General features: G+C 48.0%; 7 protein-coding genes across 7 annotated transcripts; 3 read left to right on the top strand and 4 right to left on the bottom strand.

Annotated features, from left to right (window-relative positions):
• Positions 1-1,273: 1,273 nt before the first annotated feature.
• On the bottom strand, positions 1,274-3,648 carry ABOM_005126 (CeGAL family transcription factor; the record flags this gene model as incomplete). The annotated part of the gene is made up of 3 exons (XM_022532255.1): positions 1,274-2,660; positions 2,725-3,461; positions 3,511-3,648. 3 exons carry the CDS (start codon positions 3,646-3,648, stop codon positions 1,274-1,276), a joined length of 2,262 nt encoding a protein of 753 aa, XP_022390438.1.
• A 2,631-nt stretch (positions 3,649-6,279) lies between these two features.
• ABOM_005127 (coatomer subunit delta) lies at positions 6,280-8,001 on the bottom strand (the record flags this gene model as incomplete). The annotated part of the gene is made up of 4 exons (XM_022532256.1): positions 6,280-7,186; positions 7,244-7,440; positions 7,494-7,937; positions 7,999-8,001. The coding sequence occupies 4 exons, from the start codon at positions 7,999-8,001 to the stop codon at positions 6,280-6,282; spliced, it is 1,551 nt and encodes a 516-aa protein (XP_022390437.1).
• Positions 8,002-8,540: 539 nt separating this feature from the next.
• On the top strand, positions 8,541-11,077 carry ABOM_005128 (uncharacterized protein; the record flags this gene model as incomplete). The annotated part of the gene is made up of 2 exons (XM_022532257.1): positions 8,541-9,668; positions 9,719-11,077. 2 exons carry the CDS (start codon positions 8,541-8,543, stop codon positions 11,075-11,077), a joined length of 2,487 nt encoding a protein of 828 aa, XP_022390436.1.
• A 2,565-nt stretch (positions 11,078-13,642) lies between these two features.
• Positions 13,643-15,186, top strand: ABOM_005129 (DUF803 domain membrane protein; the record flags this gene model as incomplete). Its single annotated transcript, XM_022532258.1, has 7 exons — positions 13,643-13,652; positions 13,706-13,731; positions 13,829-13,919; positions 13,992-14,082; positions 14,140-14,309; positions 14,354-14,645; positions 14,697-15,186. The coding sequence occupies 7 exons, from the start codon at positions 13,643-13,645 to the stop codon at positions 15,184-15,186; spliced, it is 1,170 nt and encodes a 389-aa protein (XP_022390435.1).
• An 818-nt stretch (positions 15,187-16,004) lies between these two features.
• On the top strand, positions 16,005-19,035 carry ABOM_005130 (SacI domain protein; the record flags this gene model as incomplete). Its single annotated transcript, XM_022532259.1, has 3 exons — positions 16,005-16,212; positions 16,311-17,038; positions 17,095-19,035. The coding sequence occupies 3 exons, from the start codon at positions 16,005-16,007 to the stop codon at positions 19,033-19,035; spliced, it is 2,877 nt and encodes a 958-aa protein (XP_022390392.1).
• A 352-nt stretch (positions 19,036-19,387) lies between these two features.
• ABOM_005131 (putative homeobox and C2H2 transcription factor) lies at positions 19,388-21,232 on the bottom strand (the record flags this gene model as incomplete). Its single annotated transcript, XM_022532260.1, has 1 exon — positions 19,388-21,232. One exon carries the CDS (start codon positions 21,230-21,232, stop codon positions 19,388-19,390), a length of 1,845 nt encoding a protein of 614 aa, XP_022390393.1.
• Positions 21,233-21,558: 326 nt separating this feature from the next.
• ABOM_005132 (putative diaminopropionate ammonia-lyase) lies at positions 21,559-23,826 on the bottom strand (the record flags this gene model as incomplete). The annotated part of the gene is made up of 1 exon (XM_022532261.1): positions 21,559-23,826. One exon carries the CDS (start codon positions 23,824-23,826, stop codon positions 21,559-21,561), a length of 2,268 nt encoding a protein of 755 aa, XP_022390394.1.
• Positions 23,827-24,241: the final 415 nt, after the last annotated feature.

Below are 24,241 nucleotides of genomic sequence, written 5' to 3' on the forward strand. Positions count from 1 at the left end.
ACGGATCTGTTGTTACGAAGACATAATGGTTGGTAATTACAGGTATAGACTACGCCGATTGTGTATAGGCAATTTTGCATATCTCCTTAGTGCATTACTCTTGGGGGTAAAGACTTAAAGTATATATTTATGTTACTTTAGCGACGAACAGATTTAACACTTTCGGTGTTCGATGGAAGTGTAGACAGTCAATTTATAAATCAGGATGACAAAAAGGAACATACTTCTCTCCGAAGTTGTTACAGATAGTGCCTTGTGGCAACAATATTCTTAACCATACAAGAAGTAAACATGACTTTTCAAGATATTTCGAGGCCGGAGAAAGTCTGAACAACTCTCATAGTTAAGGAACCGGGGGTGGATGGCTAGCACATTGAATATCACAGAGCGATTTGGCCTCTTGCTCTTGTCGAGAAGTAGACCATGATCTAGTCGACCGGTCAAGAGACTTTCTCATGTAGTAGGTTATACGTGTTCTGATCTCTTCAGTCTTTTCCTTTTTTCCCCCTCTTCCTTTTTTTACTTTCTTGCTCTTTGATATGTGCTCCGTGCACTTGAGGAGTAAAAGGCTGTATGATGGCGTAGTACCAGTAGGGCTTTCTGGACAGATTTGAGGGTATTGACCTCATGACTGAAGGAATTGAATGGCAGTGGGTTTGTAGTCCAGCGAAACAAAACAAAACACTGGTACATTACAGCCAATGAAGGATCGCGTCTAGAAGAACATTGTGTGGCTCAAGCAGCTGTATTGGCTTCCCGCTTGGAAACGAGTGTTGAGAGGGTCACAGTAAATTTATTCTGGAAAGGGGTGACTTCTCATCGACAAGACCTCACCACACTGCTAATTATGTGTTGAGGTGTCGAGGGGGTGAATCATGTTTTGTTGATCTCGCGTGAAAGGCTCTCCTAACAGCATGACTACTTTTTCATTGTTTTCGTTGCGTAATTCGTATAGAATTATTCTCTTTGTGTCTGTCGACGGACAGGCGACGAAAAGAATATTGCCGCCATCCATTAGTCGAGTGCTGAGGGAGGGCCATTAGACATTAAATAGTTAAATCGACAGTAGCTTGTAATCAAGGATATGAGGCTAGCGAAAGACAACGTGTGTTGCAGAAGTTCTTTGAAGATTTGTGTTCCATGAGCATGACCTTGCTTCAACAGGTGTAAAAGTTGAAAGCTTCATATAACTCGAAATATATATGGTGCATTGTGCTATCTTGGGCCATTTAGAATCATTGGAGATGCTGATGCCAGCTGTTTTTAATAGTAGTCATCCCATTGTTTCATCCCAATTATATGGCCCCAGTCTGATATCAATGTCCTCTTCGGAAGGGAAAAAAGAACCGGTTATCTGGCCCGTGTTAGGGTCGTAGGGCAAATAGCCGTCATAAAGATTGTGGACAGTGAAAAATTTCTCATCTTGCTCAAGTTCATGTGTCTCCGGGACTTCCAAGTCAACTGACGATGGCCGGGCAAATGCGGTGCTGGAATGGTCTACCGGTGACAATGGCATAGAGCCTGCTCCGCCTGGGATGCCATTGGGGGTGGCTACTCTTGTGAATCTGGGGTGTGGATCCTGAAGTTCGTCACCGGGCGAGTTCTGTGAAGCAAGGCCCGCTATACAAGGGAAGCCGTGGATCTCAGTACCGCTGTTGAAGCCAAGCCGGCACAGGAACTCATCACACATCCTCCGAGCTTTTTCTGAAGCCATGCTAGTCTCCGACATAACTGACAGCCAATCGTAGGACTTCTTAACTGCCTTTGACACCATGGCCGCTTTTTCAGGAACGTGTTGTACATGGAAAGAAAGCTCAATTAACAAGACGGCAGTTGCTTGCATAAGGAAATGTAATATGCACCACCATGGAGACGATTTGTGAAGTAATGCCGCTTCCAAAGACTCAGGAAACAGTCTCAACAAATGACAAGCTGATTCTATACATTCAACTGCAGCCTTCCTGCAGAAGTCTTCCGATTTATCACCAAGTGCACTTGACTCGATACGGCGAAGGCACGGCTTTGTGATCCCAATCTTCGTACTGTAAAATGTGAGAGCTAGGCTCATTCTGTGGGTTGCCGAGCCTTGCGAAGTGTGTGTAGAGGTAAAGTCGTAAGCAGCGGGCAGATTTAAAAGCCAGGAATCAAGATCAAGCATGAGCCCTCGTATCGCAAATTCCATACTTGACCAAGGCTTTTCTACCCCATCAGGGCTGTAGAGCTTGCTTGTCATCCTTTTCGCAATTGAAGTCAATTTTACCAATTGCAAGAAGTATAGTGACTTGCACGGGGCAGCGGCATTTACATCGCTCTCCATCTCCTTTCCTATGTCCTTGGGGTCTGGGTTAGGCGAAGAATTTAAGGCTGGGCTAGGCTGGCTAGGGCCCTCTAGTGTGGAACGACTTATGAGGTGCATTGCCGGTTCTTTGCGGAAGTCGCTCTCATCGAAAGGGATAGGAAGAGGGGTCGTGCAGGCGCTTTCTATGATGCAGGAGGGTCGGCCTGTCATCACACTGAGACGATGCTCGAGTGTATATAAAGCCCACCACACACGGTATCGTATTTCTTTAGATGTGTCAGAAGTGCTCGTCCCTATATTGCGTAAATGCAGCCCAAGGCTCAGGGCACTGCGCACAGCACTGCCACAAAGCTTCCATGACCTGGATCTATCCGTAAGCGTGGCGAGCTTTACATTCGAAACACAGATACCCAGGGCAAGCATACCGATTCATATGGCCAGATGATAACATATAGAACGACGCCAACCCTTCAACTTGTAACTGTTGTAGATCGGAATGGTGCAGTAGTTGGCCCTCAAGACTCATGTTTCTCGCTCTTATGAAGTATGAATAGTGATCATCCCTGTCCCTTCTCCATTCTGCATTGGTCAAATGGGCATACCTTGCACCAATAGCAAAGATGAGGTTTAATATGGCAAGCCACTTGTTTCCCGGTTTCAGGGACAGGTTATTGAAGAAAGCTTGAAATTGTGATGCAAATGTCGAAATTCCGATTATGGGGAATGAAGGATGTACAGAACTCAAGTACGCATTGAAAAGTTTCGTGGCAGTGTCCTTAGACGGGAGCTCAGATGTGTCAAGTCGCTCAATGGTAGGCATGTCGAAGTCGTCAAGGTGATAATTTGACGAAGCTATCGGCCCATCACAGTAGGATGTCAAAGCCGGTGAAGATATATCAGAAATTGGATGACATACCTCGCACCCAGAGTCCATATCTTTGCTTAACATCTGCAGCCATGAGATCTCTGAGCATTTACCAATGAAACCCGTAGCCCGTGTGAAGTGGTCCCTATTAAAATCTTCTTCGGTGTGGTCGGCAACATGCGACACAAGCGAAGTAGTTGAAAGATATGGCTCTGATCCCAAGACCCAAAAGAACTTCCTATCTTCCGGTGTAGCAGCATATGCATCAAGCTGTGCGGTCGATCCAGCAGCTGATTCCTGCTTTCACTTAGTATAGAAGGGATGAGGAAGGGTTATTCACACCCACTGCCAGTGCAAAACTCATCAGCTGCTCATCAGAGATACCGAATCGACTGCTCAGCTTTCTAAGGACATCTTCGTAGGCCTGTATCTTTCCTTCCAAGCTAGCCATCTGTCTTTGAAAGAGATTTACGAATGTTGGCATGTTCAAGATACCAATGAGACAGAAGAGGGAGTCAAACAATGCCACTAACCTTTTAGATTTCTCTCGCTTTCCGTCAGTATAACAACATATGATTCCTGCCTCCTTACAGTTTCGGCAACCTGACTTATCACCCGTGCATTTTGTCTTCCTCTGCCTGCAGGATTCGCATGCTCGACTAACATGACGACGATGGAATCTCCCGGGCGAGGTAAAAGCAGACTCGGCTCCTTCTGCCAGTCTTGGTATGGCCATTTTTCTGCTACCTAAAAGGTGATCTATGTCATGTGCGGGTGGCGGGGCCATCGGAGTGTCCTGCACGTTATTAGGAGCATAAACACGTGAACATGTACGGAAAGTAGGATATTTGCTTCAGTGCTCGAATGGACAGGTCATACCCCATGGCTGTAGCTTTTAACATCAGAGGAAGATGCACTGAACATAGTAGGCTGGTCTTCCCAGGAGAGAAATTTCAGGTTAATCATCGTGTAATGAAAGCGACATGGGTATATCGGGGAATTGAAAAAAAATAATAAATAAATAAATATATATATATCTTCAATCTACAGAGGTAAGCAAACAGGACAAGTACCAAGGCTTAACTACAAAGTCAATATGTAAGAGACGCATACCTGAGCAAATAAGGTTCTTACAACTGTGCGTGCCAGAAATTATTTGCTCCTGTCGATCAAAGTTGAATTTTGGAGGAAACATCCCATAAGATGTCGCCATTATAAATGTGATACTGAGACACCACTCGCAACATATCCTAGGTGTCTCATATTTAACCACCGTAATCATGCCAACATAGGAAAAAGAAACCCTGGAGGGGGAAAATATGAATAAAGATAAGAAAGTTTGTCGGAATGGCAGAGCGCCATGTGGGGGTCATTGCCCAGAGACATTTTCATGGATATCTGAAACCCATAATGCGCAGTTGCAATGGTATAGAAGCCCGAGTCAGTTAGGTTCTAGATGGATCGGGGAGCTGGATGTTCACCGCCGATACCTAATAAGGCGATCAAGCTGTTGCCTATAAAGTCGTTGGGTCTCTTTAACCGGGTGGCGGTTGATACTCGACAGGGGATATACATCGTACCCAAGTGTCGCCTTAGACGCCGTACAGGGGAGCCAATGTGACATGCAGTGGAGTATGGTTGATCGGTCACACCTAGAGCCGCCCTGCACGATCTCATTGGCTTCCACCATTTCAGCCGTCTGCCCATTTTCAGATGGAAGAGCCTCTCACAGGGCTGGTTGAACATGGTCTAGAATTACTCCTCCCCGTCTTGTCCCTACATGTAATGCTTATGCGAGAATGCATCTTTGGGGTTGCTGTTAGATGTTGCAGAAGTCAGATTAAAGGTTAAGTGAATGGAAATATCTAGAATGACGGGGCGATCCATAGTTGACATGGCCGGTTGGAACCTTGACAAGCCAAGTTTCGATATTCCGGCCGAGGGTGAGTAAGGCATACGCACGGAAATGACATCCCTCACGCCTTGGTTGACTGAGATCCCCGTCGACTTGCCTTTACACCCCACCTGATCGTCAAGGGGATGACCACTTGGGCACTTGGGGCCAGTGGCGTGGAAGAGGGGAGGATACCCCAACAGCTTCCCAGGACCCCTGGTCACCGTACTTTAAACGTGATCCAATAGGCAGTAGCTCATGTGAAATAGTTTGCACCTCCTCACCGAAAGGCTGACCATCCATGGCGGAGTGTTGGGGGTACGGAGAGCCTGGAGGATCAATCAATGACAGGATTGACCGAGTGTTGTATACACTAAGCATGAGCCGAGAGTCGTTTATTCCTTTTTCAGCTTTGTCCTCCGTGGCTCCGCCCCGTCATGGCGGATGGGAGAGGGTGTCTATCGGTGCTGACGTCTTTCATTACATCCGAATGACCCAGTTTCGACGACATCCATTCAATTGAGAGCCATGGTCAGCGGCGGCTAAATGTCTCATTCTCGCCCATACGTAGATACCTCAATGTTAGTATCGGTTGCAGTAGAATGCCGACTATTCAAGATCAGGGGGTGTTCAAGATCGAGAAGTTCGCCGTAATGTGAAGATGAGAATACAGCCGAATAACACCAAAGGCAGGTGACTTGGCACTTACCACATAATACGAGTAAAAAGACAACAAAACTTATCGTTTCATGTGCCCTCCTGTCGTCCTACGAAGATTGAAATTAATTCCACTAAGGAGAAACAAAAAAGGAAAAAGAAATAAAACCTAGAGACTTAACCCTATGGACTTTCGAATTAGATTCTGTGTTTCCTTAAGTGACCTATGTTCAGTAGCGTTCACTAACTATCTGGTTGGAACAGACTTCCCCTTTTTTGTGAACCTAGGTATGTAGAAATATGATCTTTGGTATAGATCGATCGCCTATGCCCAAAAGTCGACCCCACGAGTGCTAGTCATAACGCCCCTCCTTGGTTTTAAAATCGTGTATGCCGACTTTACCATTCGCATATAGACAGTTAGGCGGGGACGATAATTTGAATTGAGAATATAAGAACAAAAGAGCCCTGGTTAATAGTATTAGAGGAAAAGAGGAAATTTGCAGTGATAAAATCTTCAAGGCAATCCGAACATCATTAGTACTCTATACGCCCAAAACGGTATTACTTGATCAAATAACCATCTGCAATGCTCTTCACCTCCTTGCTGAACCCGGTTTCTTCGCCATCCATTTCCAATAGGGAGACGGCAGTAACATCAACCTCAACGAAAGGGTTCGTTTTGGAGAAACGAACGTTCATCGGGAAGAAAATGTTTTCATCAGAATCGCCGGTAGATTCAAATTCGAAACTACCAGACGCGTTGCTTTCATCCACTGTTCCGATGTTCCAGTCGATGCTATCTCCGGTCACTTCGTACACTGCATCAAAACTAGATACAGACGGTTCTATTTCACCATATGGAATAGTAACAACAACGTCACGCAGAGCATCCGACCCAGTGAGCTCGTATTCAACGGTGACTGTAGTGGAATCGGATCCTTTGTTCACCCAGACGGTGAAGGTGATAGGGAGCATATCAGCATTATCCGAGCTAGCGACACGCCAACGCAGGACGCCGATTGAGTTGTTAACCGGGAATCGCTTGGTCGAATCCTTTAGTTGAATGGCAGATGAGTCGGTGAAGGCAGCCTTATCAACATTTGGATGTGTACGGAACTGAGCTCCATGAGTAGGGTTGGTGGCAAGGTCAAGTTTGAGTTTGGTGAATGACGGATCGGAGACGCGGAGCTGTAAGTCGCCCTTTACTTCGAAGGATTTCAGAGCACCTTCACGAGTAAGATTGGCAGAGATTGTTTCTGCAATAGTAACGTGAACAGGATCCCGGTCAACAGAGAGAGAGGCACGAGCAGACGAAGTCTCCCCGACGACAGGAGTTGAGGCTTGCGGGGTGACTAGAGGACTAGATTCCTCAGCTTCGGGGCCCAGATCGCCGCGGACTTTCTCGTATATATCCGTGGTTTTTGACTTCTTGCCCAGCTGCATGCCCTTCCCTCTAGTTGGCAATGGCCTGAAAAATGTCGCCTGTTAGTGACAGTAACAAAGGTAGCAATATACAGCCACATACTTGGCAAATGACTTCTTCTTCTCTGCTTCATAGGAATCGTAGGTATCGGGTACGGCAGGTCGCGATGGGGGAGTGTAGACAGGATAGGACGGGGTGCGTGGAGCCATAGCACGACCGGTGCGAGCTGCCTCCTTTCGCTGCATCTCCAGCTGCTTCGCTTTTCTTTTGCGCTCCTCGCTCGCCTCGAGTTCTTTGTTCTACAGAGTAAAGTCAGCAAGGAATCAGCAGCCTGCATAGTAGAGATAGCTACCCGTTCGATAATCTCTTGGATTCTCTCCTCGTGACTCTCCATTTCCAAGAAAGTTTTGATCTGCGACAGCGATAGATTCTCCCTATATCCCAGCGTCACCAGCTCGTCGTATGCGCTGAGTAGCTCGAAAGCATTGCGCAAAATTTCCCGTTCATCTAAGCTCTTGCAAATACTGGTAGTAACTTGGGCAAACAGGTGGAGGCTATCAATGTCTTGCAAAATGTTGGATTGACGGTTGGTAATCAGGACAATGTATAGCTCATCCAGGGGCTGGTACACAAAGCGGACATTGTCCTGTTCAACGGTGGTATGTTGGGTGCCAGAATCTGCCAGTTTCGGGAAGGATGCGAGTAAAGCTTCGATTCTGGAGCGAGCAATCTCACGGAACTGGCGCGAAAGAACTGCTTTACCCCCGCGGGTGCATATGGACGCTGCGAGTACGACCTGTGTTTGTGTTGACAACGGTCAGCAAGATTTAGTTAGATCACTAAAAGTGGCATCAGACCATGACTGTATAATAAACGGTCTAAATCCGTCTCAATGGTGGTCGAGCAGAATGGCAGCTTTAGTCGAATGACCGATTGTCTGAAAGCGTGTCCAGACTGTGACCGAATGCAATGCCAGGTATTCCACTCCAGCGGCGGAGCCGCTTGCTGTTCACTTCTGTCTCTCCGTTGGCCCGTGCACAGCGCTACCCCCTCGCTTACCACAGCACAAGAGGGAGACAGAGAGAACCCAACTTTGCCGCTGGCGACCTCTATATGTCCAACAATCCGTCAACCCGTCACCGACCTCTATCTCCTTTCTTGTTATCTTTCACTTTTCTCTCATACTGACCGCTGTCAAAAGGGTCTCTATCTCTTCTACTTTACGTGTTGGTTGAGACCTTCTTTTTTTCTTCTTAGTAAGCGTAGCAGGCACACCTATATTCGAACTCCAACCTTGACAGCTGGGACGCCACGCTGAAATCTTACGCGATTCCCTTCACCCGTTGCTTTTTGATACATTCATGTCATGGCCACAGCCTCTTCGTTAGCATTTTATGCAATGGAACCCCCTGTCGTTGATGACACGATGGAGATGGCGTCGCCTTACCAGGGGCATGCCGATGATTTTGATATCGACCTTGATGTCATGGATGACCAAGCTTCAAACACCGACAAAGATATGATAGGAGCCGATGAATATGAAGCAGCTCCTCATAAAACAGAATACGAACAAGACGACCCGAACGATGCGGATATGATAGATGAGGTCGCCGAACCGGCCATGCTTGATGTGGACGACCAGTACGCAGAGACAAGTTACAGTGTCGAGATGCAATACGGCACCGAGAAGATTTATGAGGCGGAGATGCTAGAAGATGATTACGTTGAAGACATTGATGCCCCTGTTCCAGAAGCCCGTGTTCCAGAATCTCAAGAAGCCCCCGCATCCCTTGAGCCTGCAGATAATCAAGTAACATCAGAACACATCTTAACGAAAAAGAATGGAAGCGATGAGGCCACTAGCAGAAATCACACTGTGGAAGCCCATTCCGCGAATGACATCGAACCCGCACACCCCAAAGATGACGCACCTAAAGAAGTTTTTTCAGAAGAAGCTCCTACAGTGCACCATCATGAAGATGAAGACAACATCGCCCAAGAGGCTGAAGTGGACCAGCCCGAGTCTGCGGATGTGGATAATAACGTCGTTGACACTAACCAACCAGAACAAGCAGATATACACGAAACTCCCGGTGATAATGATGATCATACAGCTGGCGCCTCCAGCCCCGAAGTTCATGAAGATGATGCAGATGAAAACCAGCAAACAGCGGACAAGGACAAAGAACTGGAACCGGAAGGAAGGAAAACCACAGAGCATGACACAGAACATGATGAGTCTTATCGGCAGGAGACAGAATTTGCGGAAGACGACGAGCAAGAGCAGGATATCACTAAGGATTCTTCGTTGTACCCTGTAAGAGTGTACTACCAAGACAATGAAATCTCGCTATTCCCTCCCCAGGAGGGTGACTCCTCCGAGACATTTTTTCTCGAAGATGAAAATCTCGCATACACACCGTTAGGAGAGCTCTTTCGGTCCTGCCGTCAAGTGCTCCAAGGAAATGTTGGAGAGAATGAGGTTCTCGTTATGGATGTTGACGCTTTGAACATTCAGCTAACTGAGGTTCGTCACTTTTCCAATACTCATTGTACGGGTGCTTACCGTTGACCTAGGATTCTTTACATATATCAAAGGTGACTTTGTACCAAATTGTGGACCTGTATCTCCAGTTGTGCCACAATGATGGAATTGATGAACCTGAACCACTTTATCTAACCCTAACAACAAAACTGACTATACCTGCGGAGGTGTCTGACCTTCTCCTTGCTGCCAGCGAAGGAAAAGGGTTGTCTGAAATCCATTCATGGGATGGCTATCAAGAAGTGGAAGCAGCTTCAGCAGAAATCTTTGATGGAGACGATCAGGAAGCGAACTCCGGTGAGGAACAGCAAGTCATCTCTGACCAACAAGAGCGTCACCCCTCTGAGTTGCAGGAAGTCCATGAAAACGAGTCAGATTTCAACGAGCGGCAAATTGCGGAGGCCCAACCGGAGGAACAATATCCAGAAAATGACGGTGCAGGTGCTGATCTATCGGGTGGTACTACTGAAGAGATCGGCGTCGATGATGAAACTGAAGCTCCTACTCAGCCAGGGTTTGAGAACCCTGAGCTTCACGATCGTCAGCCACTAAATGAAGAATCGTATGACTCTGAGGAGGAGCAGCATACAGAATCGACTGCTACTATCACTAATTTCTCAGCAACTGATTTGACAGAGGAGCAGCTAAACCCTGACGGCTCTACCGATGTTCCACGTGATGATCACCAAGCCTATGATATTCATGAAGAACAATACGCACCGGGAAGCACCAACGACGGAGGCTATCCCGAAGAGGACGACATTCCGATCAATCCCAATCAGAATGACGGTACTGAGGAGGTTGAGGGCGATGCTTCTGATCATGGACATGATCATCATGCAGCTGAGTCAATCACAGAAGAGCTTCGGGAGGAATCTTCGAAAGAACTTGATGAAGACAATCAGTCCGAGGTTGAGGGCGTTGCGTCTCAATATCAGGACGCTGAAATCGAAGAGACATTGCAGGGCGATAAGAGTGATGCCTTGCCGAAATTGGGTAACACTGGCTCAGATGTGTCAGGAAACAATGTTCAACCCACCCCCGACCTGGCCGATGACTCATCAGGCATCGCCGAGGACATCATGAATAGTCCTATTCGAAACTCGTCGGCTACGGACAATGATATCGAGGGCGCAGACCTCCCTGAGGAATTTAATGATGCGACTGAGCATGTCGCCTCAAATTATACCAACCAAGAAATCGAAGAGTTGCCCTTTGACGACGATGAAGATTATCTGGATCTGGGGATCGCAGAAGATCTCGGTGATGCTGAGGAACTTGACACAAAATCACCCGGCCTAGCATCCACTAAACGACACCGCGAGCCGGAAGATGAGTTCGAGCTGGCCGAGAGTCCTACTCCGGACGCTAAACGTTCCAAATCATCATGATCTCCAGTGTGATTAGTTTCTTTTCCCTAGTCTAGAGCTCCACCCTGGGCTATGTGGGCCGTTGTTGGTTTTGTCTAACCAGGCACTGCACCTTTCGGTTCATACTGATTACAGTATTGTTTCCGCCAGGGTCAACTAGTAATTATGACCTAACTACTAACAAAATTATCCGGCGCATCGAGTCTCACACACCTCACTGAATCAGGTATGTATCACCCTCATAACTCATTGATTCCCTCTCGAGGTATGCTCAAAGGTATACCTTCAACCTTCTCGTCTTGCGAATACGGCCCGTAAGTTTAGGTTTGTACACATTATTTCGACTTGAGATTATTAATCTCCTCCTTCCTTGCATCTCACCCCCCCCCCCTTTTGTTGCATTGCTTGTGACTTCTGGTTCGAGTGATACCACCTGACGGTTTCGGCGTTATACGGCGTGTAAGGTTTTCTCATACCAAAAAGCGCTATACCCAGATAGCAGTTCAGCACTGGCGCCGTGGGTTTTCAACTTTTGGGCCCTTGCCTCTCAAGGAGTGCACAATGATATCTTAGTTTTCATCTTGATCTACGGCGTTTCTTCTGAGATGTCGCAGTCGCTATCTTTGTATTCAGGGAAGGGTTCAGTATTTGAGACTAAATAAGGTGGATGGAAATTTGTGTTGGTACGGCGGGGAGTCCCGGGCAGCCGCATGGAGTAAAGAGATCATGCTAGGTATCATTGTTGATTGACTGCTATAGCCTGTCCGTAATATTTCTCTCCGTCTTTTGACTGCCTGTTCAATAATCTTGGAATTTGATGCTCGATGTAAGTGATGAAGGACAAACCTTGCCTATGTTATTCGCAAGTCACGTGTCCACGAATAGGGAGCCTCCATCCGAGCAGATTGATTTTAGGTTACAGTAGTTCAGGGACAATGCATAGAGTTAAAGCATCTCATAGCCTGGGCGGCCTCTAAAGTGAGGGGTTACTGGTGATAGAATTTTGGAAGGAGGCAGTGGGAGGCTATAGTATTGTATAATTCATGAATTTCTGATATAGAAATACGTACATTATAATCTCCAGAGGGGCTGGGAGTGGATACCTCGGCAGTTAAATTAGGGCCTCGTGCCAGGCTATTATGATGACAGGGATTTTCAACGTTGAACAGATGAACTGGACGAGGGTACTCCGTAGTGAGTCTAACGAGGGTAACATATCATATCACATGATACCAACAGTAGTATCCCGTGTAATATACTGGTAACTGACTTCTTGCCAGGGACCTCGGACTGGTAACAGTAACTACTAGTACCTTACGGAGTAGCGCCGGGAAACAGATTGCAAAGTTAGCCCAAATTAACTAATTAATCATTCTTAGACAACATATGAGATTCCCCAAGATGTGAAACGCCGATCAGACACACAGGGACGGTTCAACAAGGAGCACCAAGGGGCTTGCGCGTTGGGTGCTGGCTAGTGATTGGGTGGCGGGTTGTGGCCACCTATGTCCTTCATTACAGAACCTAGGTTGGGTATGACCATTCCAGAGGCGATGGTTTACCCTGTCCACGGTGTGAGAGGTAGCGGGCATGCATACGGTACATACATAGATACAGACATGTATTGTCTTAAACAACACCTTCAATAGATTTCGTGATGTTATACAGTAAAACCACTGTTTTATGTACCCAATATATGGGGATTCTTCTTACTCTATGGTAATCGCAACAATATCCTACTCCATAGTAGTACGCAAGGTTGGCACTCTATTATTAGTATGGTGGCGCGGGATAGGTAACTAGTATACTAATTAGGTAGAGTTGAGTACTGTATTGATTTCGATTCTTTGCACTGTTGATCTGGGTTGTATAGGTTTCAATGTTCAGGGAGCAAGGAAGGGAATCAAGGATCTCACTCTTTGACGCCTGTAATAATTTTTTTTTTTTCACAGCTCCTCTCCAAACCAGACTGTGGGCTTTACTCATCGCCTCCAACCACTTACGCGTCCAAAAACAGCCGGTTCCGTCTGCTGGGAAGGAAAAAAATCCCCCCACCGCACGAGCGCAGGCAGCCAAGCCAACCTCAGGCCAGCCTCTAGAACCGATCAGGGAAGGCCGACAAGTAACCTTGAAGCTCTCTTTCAATCGCAGGAGTTCTCGACCAACACTCTTTAGAAAGTCACTAAATCCAACAGGTCTCCAAATAACTTGTGGGAAACCGCCTCTATTCTTTCCCTACGTCCGAATTATTGCAGTGTTGCTGTTATTCTTCATCTTCCTGGATAGAAACGTTCATTGTTGGTGCGCCCCGGATGCTTGGCTAGTCCACCGAGAGCCAACAACGACCCAATCCCTCCTCCCCATTTCGCTTTCGATTCTATTTCCCAAGGCGACTGCTAGCATTGGAGTACATACAACAGGGGGAGCCTTTAGCTCCTAAGATACGTCAATATGCTCTCCGATAAGTATGCATAATCTGTTATGCCCTTGATTGTTTGATTCTAGGGGCCTCATGACCATGGTGTTCTGACCGGCCTTTACGTTGCGTACAGGTACATAGGCCTTATCTTGGCCATCCTATCAACGATGGCAATAGGTATGTATTCCTCTCGGAGACCCATGCGAAGACCAGAATTGACCATATGCTAGGCACAAGTTTCGTTATTACCAAAAAGGTCCGTTCGCTTTCGTTCACGCCTTCAGCTCGTCCCTCCTCTCCGCCCGCCTATACTCTCCTCGGTTCGAGATTTGAAACTAATCAATTGTGTGCAGGGTTTAACGCACGCCTCCGAACAACATGGGTTCGAGGGAGAAGGATTCTCATATTTAAAAAGTCCGATATGGTGGGGTGGTGTTATCACATGTACGAACACTCCTGCTGTTGCCTACCGAAAGAGAGATACAGAAGGGATATGGAGCTGACAACGATTGGTAGTGGCCATTGGAGAAGTCGCAAACTTCGCAGCTTACGCTTTTGCGCCTGCGATCCTTGTTACCCCTTTGGGCGCATTGAGTGTCTTGATCGGGTAAGAGTGGTCCTCCAGTCTAGTGTTGTCTGTGCGATTTGCTGACGGGAGGTGAAGTGCGGTCCTCGGTTCCTATTTTCTCAATGAGAAATTGGGCACATTGGGTAAAATGGGCTGTGCTTTGTGTCTGCTTGGCTCCGTGGTGATTGTGCTTCACGCGCCTCCGGACAAGCCTGTCGAGACAATCGAAGAAATCCTGCACTATGCCCTCCAACCAGGCATGTACAGTCCCAATAACACGCGGCACGCAACTAACATCGGCTTTCAACAGGATTTCTTCTCTATTGTCTCGCTGTTGCGATTTTCTCTACTGTCATGATCTACCGAGTTGCGCCGGTCTACGGCAAAAAGAATCCCCTCATCTTTATCTCGATCTGTTCCACCGTCGGCTCCGTCTCCGTCATGTCCGTTAAGGCTTTTGGCATTGCTTTGAAGCTTACCCTTGGTGGTAACAACCAATTCACGCACGCATCAACTTACGTTTTCCTGATCGTTACGGCTTTCTGTATCCTCACCCAGATGAACTATTTCAACAAGGCGTTGAACCAATTTTCTACCTCGATGTAAGTAGGCTGGCGCCATCACACAACCGCAGCTGACAAATTCTTTTTTAGAGTCAATCCCCTTTATTATGTGACGTTCACGACGGCCACATTGTGCGCTTCCTTCATACTTTTCAAGGGCTTCAACACCACTGACGCTGTCAACACGATTTCGTTACTTTGCGGGTTTCTCATCATCTTCTCCGGCGTATATCTTTTGAATCTCTCCCGACATGACCCAGATGGGCGGCAGATGCTGAACTCCAAGCTAGATGATGAAGGTGTGCCAACTGATGGAATCGCAAGCTTCCAAACCCGCCGGTCTATGCAGTCCCGTCGGAGCAACGAGCCCCACCGTCGAAGCTCGTCAAGCCTTGCCTTCCTGAATGGCAATGGAGACCGTGAAGGCCTGATCCACGCTTATGATGTGGAGAATCAAGCCTATGGGCTGTCAGAGTTAGCAGAGGAAAGTGACGGAGAGCCAGGCCCCACGTATAAAAATAAAAGAAGCGACGACATAGAACGCACCTCTCATCAACCCAATAAGCAAGACGAGCCATAGTATGACGGTCTCTCTCAGTCTCTCTTCTTCTTTTGATCTGCTGGTTATCATTTACGACGAGGTTACTGCTGTTACGTTTTTCCTTTCTCCCTTTTGCTTTTCCCCCACTCGGTCATGCGTTGCTATTGCCACCATTCGACCCAAGAATCTTGTTTTATGACTGCATTGTACTTTTACTTCTCTTGAAGCGCAAGAAAATATACCAGGCTGAGGAACTAGGGATGCTCATGAGTCATTTGAACTGAATTGGACAATTTTTCTTCTTTCCGTTTGTTTTCTTTTTTTATTCGTCTTTATTCCCCCCTCACACTTTGCCTTTCTGGCCAACTCCTTGACCGGAGTTAGAAGAGGAACAGTTATCTGCGACAAACAGATTTGTATATACGCATCGTTGTCAATTTTGAGATAGACATTGTGCACTGTCTCTTTTGGGATTAATTTGTTGGTATTCACCTGAGGACTCTTGTTACGAGGGTCAACATAAAACGAGAAAGAAAATAAATAAATAAAAAAAATCATACACATACGGAGTAATGAGCGGAACGTGGGGTACCTGAGCCGATGAAGTCAGCGAGTGGAGATCAGCTGTCCTCGTCCAAGCTAAGCTATATACCTTACATGACCGCCACTATTTTCTTCCCATGACATACTCTTGGCTTGCGAAGGGTTTCTTGCGAACGACGGTATGGGCCGTATGTTTCAATGAATAATGCAGGAGAGAGGAAAGAAAAATTTCGTCGAATTTAATCACCTCCCATCCTGCACAGTTCCCGAAGCTAGCGCGATTCTTCGCCTCCGCGAAACTGATAACCGGCGACATGCCAGCCTTGTTGCGAAAACTAGGTATCTTCGCCGCCGTTGATGGACTAATTCTCCAGTATCCCGGGAATGGGTTGCGACATAATGGAACCGGTGAACCTTCCTCAATACGGATTGACTATAAAACCGGCAGGGTCTCATTCATACCGACCTACCCCGCCGACCAAGATGGGCGTGATTCAGGGTTGGAGGCTTTTGGCCTTGTTGGTGAGTAGGCGTTTGACCCTCATAGCCCCCTGTATCCCCATATCGCTTGCTGTTGTTATCTTAGCGAATTCAATGTTGTTAACCGAATGGTACCAAAGGCCTTTTGACCGTTGCGTCATACTCCTTCCTCATCTCTATAACTCAACGCCAACAAGTTGCGCAAATACAAGGAAAGCCTGTTTACACCATTACCAATGTTGCTATCATTCCAACTTCGTCACAGGAAGATGCTAGGCGCGCAATTTCCCAGGCAAAAGAACAACTCTTGCAAGGTGAAGGTGGGCAAGATGAGACTGCTTCAGAGGAGAGTATATCCGATGTAGAGACTGATACTGAGGATCTCGATGTTGGCACCGTCCCCTCTTCCCCGGTCCGAGAGACTTCCCATGTTAGAGGCCATAGTGTCAGCAGTATTGCAGAAGATGTAATAGGGAAAAGGGCACGTTTCGGACGCTTCGCGGCAAATTGGTTATCGAGGAAGACCCTTGGATTACCAGGGTTTGGTACAGTAGCTCAGGGAACTACAGACACGTCTGACAATGCCGATCAAAAGACGGTACATCCTATGGACACAGACATGAACAAGGAGAGTGCCGAAGAAACCGCTTCAGAAGTCGACGTTTCGCTGCAACAGAGCGCAGGGCAGCCGTCATCAACCGATACGACGGTTGAATTGCTACCAAAATTACTCCGTTACACGAAGTTGCTTTTTACATCGAATAATTTCTTCTTTGCCTATGATTATGACCTCACTAGACATATTGGAGGGCAAAATTTGGCACTCAACAATAGCCATCTGCCATTACACAAGGTAGTAGACGAGTTGGTAAGTAGAAAAATGTCCTTGTGGTCTAATCCCACTCTGCTAACCTTAGAGCTCAGTATTTCTGGAATAGGCATCTCATGGAACCATTCATCACAGTCGATGCCCATAGTTTCGTGTTGCCGCTGATGCAGGGTTTTGTCGGCCAGCGGGAATTCACCGTGGCGACTACAGAAGACCATCGACTGACAGGATCGGATAATCCTCAAGAGAGCTCAGAGGGGCGTATCTTAGGCGAACCACATGAGCCGCAAGCCCCTTGTGTCGATAAGCAAAACTTCCTCCTTACCTTGATCTCTCGGCGGTCGGTCAAGCGGCCTGGCCTCCGATATTTACGCCGTGGTGTTGATGATGAAGGAAATACTGCCAACAGCGTAGAGACTGAACAGATTCTCTCCGACCCTGACTGGGATCCTGCACGAAATGTCTACTCCCATCTTCAAGTGCGTGGGTCCATTCCGCTATACTTCTCTCAGTCACCCTATGCTTTCAAGCCCGTTCCCGCGCTACATCACTCGGCAGAAACGAATCAGCTTGCCTTCGATAGACACTTTCGGAACTTGAGTCGAAAGTACGGCAAAATCCAAGCGGTTTCACTCATTGACAAGCACGCGGGCGAAAAGAAGCTAGGGGAGCAGTATGAAAAATATGCGCAAGCTATGAACCAGTCAGGAGGTATTGATGGGACACAGCTTGGTTTAGAGTGGTTTGATTTTCACAATGAGTGCCGTGGAATGAAGTTTGAGAATGTCAGTCGACTTGTGAATAGCCTGGAGAGCACGTTGGACGAGTACAGCGACACAGTCGTACACAAAAACACTGTTATTCGTGGACAAACAGGCATCGTCCGCACTAACTGCATGGACTGTCTAGATCGTACAGGAGTGGCACAATGTGCCTTCGGCCAATGGGCATTAGAGCGGGAGCTAAAGCAGGAGGGCATTAACATTGATCTTGGTGGCGATTCCTCAACGCAATGGTTCAATACCCTTTGGGCAGATAACGGCGATGCCATCTCCAAGCAGTATTCCTCAACAGCAGCTCTGAAAGGTGATTATACTCGGACAAGGAAACGGGACTATCGAGGTGCATTGAACGACCTAGGACTGACTTTGACACGATACTTCAATAACATCGTCAACGACTATTTCTCACAAGCGTGTATCGACTACCTGTTAGGAAATGTTTCCACGCAGGTATTTAAGGAGTTCGCAACGGAGATGCAGACAGCTGATCCAGGAATTTCAGTTCAAAAGCTCCGTCAGAATGCTATAGATACAAGTTGCAGGATTGTGATCAGCGAACAGTCGGAGGAGTTTCTAGGCGGCTGGACGATGCTTACTCCACGACAACCTAATACTCTGAGAACGTTGCCGTTCGAGGAGGCTGTCCTCTTGCTTACAGATGCTGCCATCTACAGCTGCCGGTTCGATTGGAACATCGATAAGGTGTTGTCATTCGAACGAATTGATCTGCGCTCGGTAACACGAATCAACTACGGCACATATATCACTTCCATTCTGACCGACACCCAAACTGATCAACGTGGTAACGTTGGCCTTGTTATCGAGTACCGCGAGGGCGATGCAAACGCTCTTCGTGTCAACACCCGCTCATTACAAAGTAACGTGGACACCAAGACCCTCGACAGCAACGCTCCCTCCAGCAATGAATGGGACGTGTACTCCTGGTTCAAGGGTACACCCCACTTGACGACCCGATTTATAGCTTTCAAAGCACTTCCTCTCTCAAACTCAGTGACACAAACAAAGAAGAGTAACATAACAGTCAGCGAAACAGACTGGGTGCGGACCATCTGCGAGGAAATAGAGCGAGCTGTAAAGGCCGGTGAAGTCCGGCAACCAGATCCGAATGATCCCAAGGAAGACGCTCCATCCTTAATCGAAACGTCAGATATAATTTCCTTAGACGATGCTAAGAAACGGACAGGTATCTTTGAGCATCTGGTATATGACATCAAGAAGTTGGTGTGGGCATAGATACTGACAGTATATGTCACCCTCATATGTTGCTTACGAGCGAGCACAATTTCTTCAGAAGCTATATAAATACCACATGATGCTTTTGGATTTGCTGAGCGTATATAAGAACCATTTATTTGTTTTCCAACCGATTGGACCCGCTCTTCTGTTGATATTTGCTCTATTGATATTTCACATCACTCGTGCTGACGGGGTGAGACACCACATATGAATGTATGTACAGTGTGGCATCGAGAAGATGGCTATGAGTTAATGATATATATGTACTTCACCACACTGTTAAATTCTCCAGGAACCAGGCTCACCGGTTCACCACACCATCCTTAGCTCATTCCCTCTATTCCCACATTCAAGATCCCCGGTCACGCTTTCCTGGTAACACCGCATTTCTTAGAACACTCGATATTTCTGTCTCTAACCCCCAGTCACCTTCCCACTGTTCCATCCGGATGCCCTCTTTGAAATGCCCAGCTAGATGATTGGTCCTCAACGCCCAGTTACTGAGTTCCAGACCACAGAATCCACAACGGCTTCGTATATCACCTCTTGTCAAGCGCCAGGCATCAAGATCCAGAACTGGGGCCTTCGTACAGCTATGGAACTTGCGCAAGTGTTGCCATAAATGGTCTTTTCGAGTGAACGACCGCTGGTCTATTGGCTTTTCTGCACAGACACGGAAGTCATGTTCCTCCCAGTGGGCTTGGGAAGGCCATGATAAAGGGCAGACCTTACACGTGATCGGATTTGGTTCGGTCGATTCTAAGTCTGCGAGGCTCGGTGTGCAGACCCATGATTCTAAGGAAAGGTGGACACTTGTCTCGTGACGGGTCCAATCGTTCTTCTTTTTGAAGCATTGGGGACAGAATGTGCATTGGTATCGGTATTCCTCGGCAGCGTGTGAGGATCGGTGTTTGTGTCGTCTAGGTGGCTTGAAGGGGAATGGTAAGGCGCCTTCGTTGGGGGATTGGTGGCTCCATGCTGTGGATGTGCTGTCGGATGATGCTTCTGATTGTTTGCTCCCGAATCCTGAGACCGAGGAGTCGAAGAGGGAAGAGGATGCCGAGTCGAAGTTCAGCGATGGCGATCCGGTTGGGAGACGACTAGTTTCAGAGGGCAAACCACTCCAGCTTGACTCTGCCGTAGAAGATGCGATGGCGTCCCTAATCGCTGATTCAGGCACTGGGTCGTCTTCTGGAGGAGATGCCTGCCATCGCTCCAAGGGTGTCATCGCGGTCCACTGACTAGTGGGCATTGGGGAACCAGCTCGGTTGATCTGAGGACGGCCGGAGAAATCCATCTTCTGCTTCTGGCGTCGACGGGCATTGGCAAACCACGTCGAGATTCGTTTCTTGGAGAAGCCTGTCTCACGGGCAAGATGGGATTTTTGTTCCTCGGATGGATAGGGACACTCCTGGTTCTGAAGGAACCATGCCCGCAAGACTCTGGCTCCCTTTCTGACAAACTGCTTAGAGTCTTTCGGCTCAGTCCTTCCTCTCGAGTGATCTAGCATAGAAACATCGAACTCGTTCTCTTGCTCCGGGATGGTCATCTGGTCCGCAAAAGCGACATCTTCGCTCAGCTCCCGGAGCCCATGAAGATGACCGATTGCCGGAGCGAGAGTCTCAAACCCGGAAGGTTGACGTTTCTCTCCTATTGCCAAACTGCATTCGCGGAATAAAGCCACGCAGCTCGAGCAAGATGTGATTGGGTTCGGATTCGCTGGAGTAGTCCGGATAATCAGGCACTGCAACCGGTGTCTACGACAATAGCTACAGGGATGTGGTGGGCAATAAGCACCATCCAGGAATTGGGTTACATCGGTAAGTCCTCGACGCATAGGTACGGGGTTATATATATCTGGCGGCTGATCAATAGATGCAGGAGTACCGGTCTTGTTTATTTGGGTTTCCGGCGGTGGAACGACAGGGTCGTCTTGGATAGGAAAAAGTGATGGCATCTCGGTTTGTCCAGATGGGTCAGAAGCTATCCAATGTGACCACTGTTCATAGTTCTGGTCTGACGAAGCACCAAGCAGCTCAGCGTTGAGTGCATCCCAGTCGAAGGCAGCATTTTCCTCTAGTGGCCAATTAAGGAAGTTGATATCTGGCACATCGATGTCGTCGGCTGACCCATCTTCTGGTTTAGAGACTTGTGAGAAGTTTTGTGGTAAATCAAATCCGGATGCATCTTCCATGATAATGTATATATATGTCCACAGGGTCCCTGAAGGGAAGAAGTGGTTGAGTTCATCAGAAAGAACGTTCTTTACAAAGTTGGATGCTGCTGACTCACCACCAGACTCTGCTTAAAGCGGTTTAGCCTGACCTTTTACCGCAACCTTGTCTCTAGAGCCAATGGGAGTTACTTCATTCTCTAATAGTACTGCTGACTACTACTAGTATATCAGAAGATCTTACAAGATGAATAGTGCTCTCTATATACTGGGTAGCTTATCGTTTGGTCATTTCAGAACTATGTACAATATAACAGACTTTACTAGCATGCAGAATATCTCAGCAATCACTGACAAAAGTCTTCAATCAGCCTCCTGAAGACATTCTCCTGCTGCTGCAGACTCTCGACCTCGACCCATTCCTCCTTGCTGTGCAGTCCCTCACCTCTAGGGCCGTACACTATTGACGGAATTCCTGCCTCGCTGAGCAGCGCCGCATCGCACCAGAAAGGTGCACTGCTTACCTGAGGAGTATTCCCCAGCACGGCAGTCGCACAAGCGAGCGCTCTCTCAACAAAGGGATGATCAGTCGCCAACTTCTGCGTCGGGCGGAACATGGTAGCGCGAGGCTCCGAATACAGGAACTTGGGGTTCTCCCAGAAAATATCCTCCAAAAGATTCTTAAGGTCACTCAAGATCGACTCCTGCGTCTGACAGGGTATAGTACGGAATTCAACTGTGATGGTGCATTTCGCGGGATATGACGAAGGCTCTTCGCCGCCTTGAATCAACCCACAATGCAAGGATGCCGGCCCCAACACATCATCGACAGGTAGCTGCTGTTGATATTGTTCAAGAGCACGAAGGAACCAACCGGCATAAAGAATAGCGTCTTGTCCTGCGGCGGGGTTGGATCCGTGAGCAGCAACGCCGAGGATATCGATCTCAACCCACAGAAATCCCTTGTGGGCTGTGACTATCTGGCCCATAGTAGGCTCAGGAACGACAGCTGCATCGGCACGCCAACCTGCTGCCAACAGGTCGCGCGTGCCTTGAGAAGCATCCTCTTCATCCGAAACAGCAGCCACGACCACGTCCCCGCAAAGATTGTTGCCGTTGGCTTTGGCGGCTGATACAGCTGCCAGTGCTGCTGCCAGGCCTCCCTTCATATCGAGACTGCCTCTTCCGAACACGACTTGCCGACCATCTTTCTCACCCAATGTTCCCGATAGGGGGTCTTTCTCGTAGCTTGAGAGGCTTACGGTGTCGATATGGCCGTTGAACATCAATGACTTGCCCCCCCCGGAACCGCGCAAAACTCCCACGATCGATGGTCTCCCAGAGACGGTCTCGATCCAGTGATGTTCGATGCCCCGGTGAGCAAACCATGCGGCCAAGTAGTTTGCGATCTGGTTCTCTCCAGCACCGTCTGTCAACGATAGTGAAGGATTTGAAGAATTGATCGTCGTGAGGATCTGCGTCAGCCCGACCGAGTCTTCCACGGACACTTCCTTGGGGATGGGATACGGCCGTGGACCTTCAGTACTGAGTAGAACGACCACGGTGTCTTTGTTCAGGAGAGTTTGCGCCTCCTTTGCCGCAGCAAGCCGCTTCAGGGTAGCCAACGATGCAGCACCGCAAGGTCCAGCCTTTATCGACTGGGTAGCCAGGTATTCAACTGCAGCGTGACATTCATAACTAGAAATTGTAACACATGCATCAACAAGTCTTTGCAAATCAGACCAAGCAGTGGTCGACACGGTACCGCAGTTCATCCCATCCATAATCGTCGACGACGTTTGAACAGCAACCGGTTTCCCAGATCCAAGGCTAGAATGCAGACAAGGCGCCGAGTCCGGCTCCGCAGCCACAACCGATATGGACGCATCTCTAGATTTGCAGTGCCTCGCCACCGCGTGCGCCAGACTGCCAACTCCCACAGGCGTAACAACGAGGTTACACCGTAGGCCTTCCTTGGCGATCTGTTCATCGACCTCCATCATCATTGTAGAGTATCCCTCTACAATCCACGAGGGAATGTCTTCGTATCCATCAAAAGCAGTATCTTGCACCAAAATGCCCCCGTCAATACGCTGAGCGGCATCTGCTGCCTCCCGCACTGCCTGATCATAATCACCCTGGACAACAATCACACGCGCGCCCTCGCTCCCAATGAGCTGCTGTGTAGACTCATCCATACTCCGCGGAACAAAGATATCCGCCTTGCTGTCGAGCAGTCTCGCAATGAAGGCAACAGCTCGTCCATGATTACCCTCCGTAGCTGCAACCAGCGTAATCGAAGCGTCCTTCACTCTAGCCGACAACTCATCCAAGCTAATCGTGGGCGGAAGGCCCAGATGAGCAGTAACAGCCCGATAGCAACCCCACGAGGCACCCAGGACTTTGAAAGCCGGGAGGCCAAACCGATCGCTTTCATCTTTGACAAAAACGGCACGAACACCTAATTCTTTTGCGAGCCCGGGTACGGGAGTCAACGGTGTCGGGGCGTAGTTGGGCAGTGACTGATGGAATTCTTTGAGACCATGGATATCCCGAGGGTCGCAGCGTGCATTTGCCGCGGCGGGGTTGAAGTATATGGGCCGGCGAGCGGACATGTTGGCAATGATCGAGATTCTAATTTTAAAAGCAGGGATATAAGATTATCAGATAGGGAGTATTATTGGAAGTGATTTTCGCACTTATGTAGGGTTCTGTTGAGCCCTCGCCGATACCCAATTACCGAGAATGAGTTCCTGCAGCCTTCCGATGACATTCAAGCGCCTTCCATGAACATCTCCACTTGGGTGATAACATCCACTTTCCATAACCTTACTCTCCATCAAACAAAAAAATTTTTTATTCAACTTCATGGACTGGTTGGATTTTGTGTCTTATGGTGCGGAGCAGTGTGGGGTATACATCAACAAGTGAGACTATGAGAATGTTATATTCATAGAGGTAGGTGAGGTCACTCCATGCGCTGGATGGTATAGTACGAAAAGAAACTTGACTCTATCAATATTCTGAAAT

Source organism: Aspergillus bombycis, assembly GCF_001792695.1.
Source record: "Aspergillus bombycis strain NRRL26010 chromosome Unknown contig00029, whole genome shotgun sequence".
Classification (NCBI taxonomy): Eukaryota; Fungi; Ascomycota; class Eurotiomycetes; order Eurotiales; family Aspergillaceae; genus Aspergillus; species Aspergillus bombycis.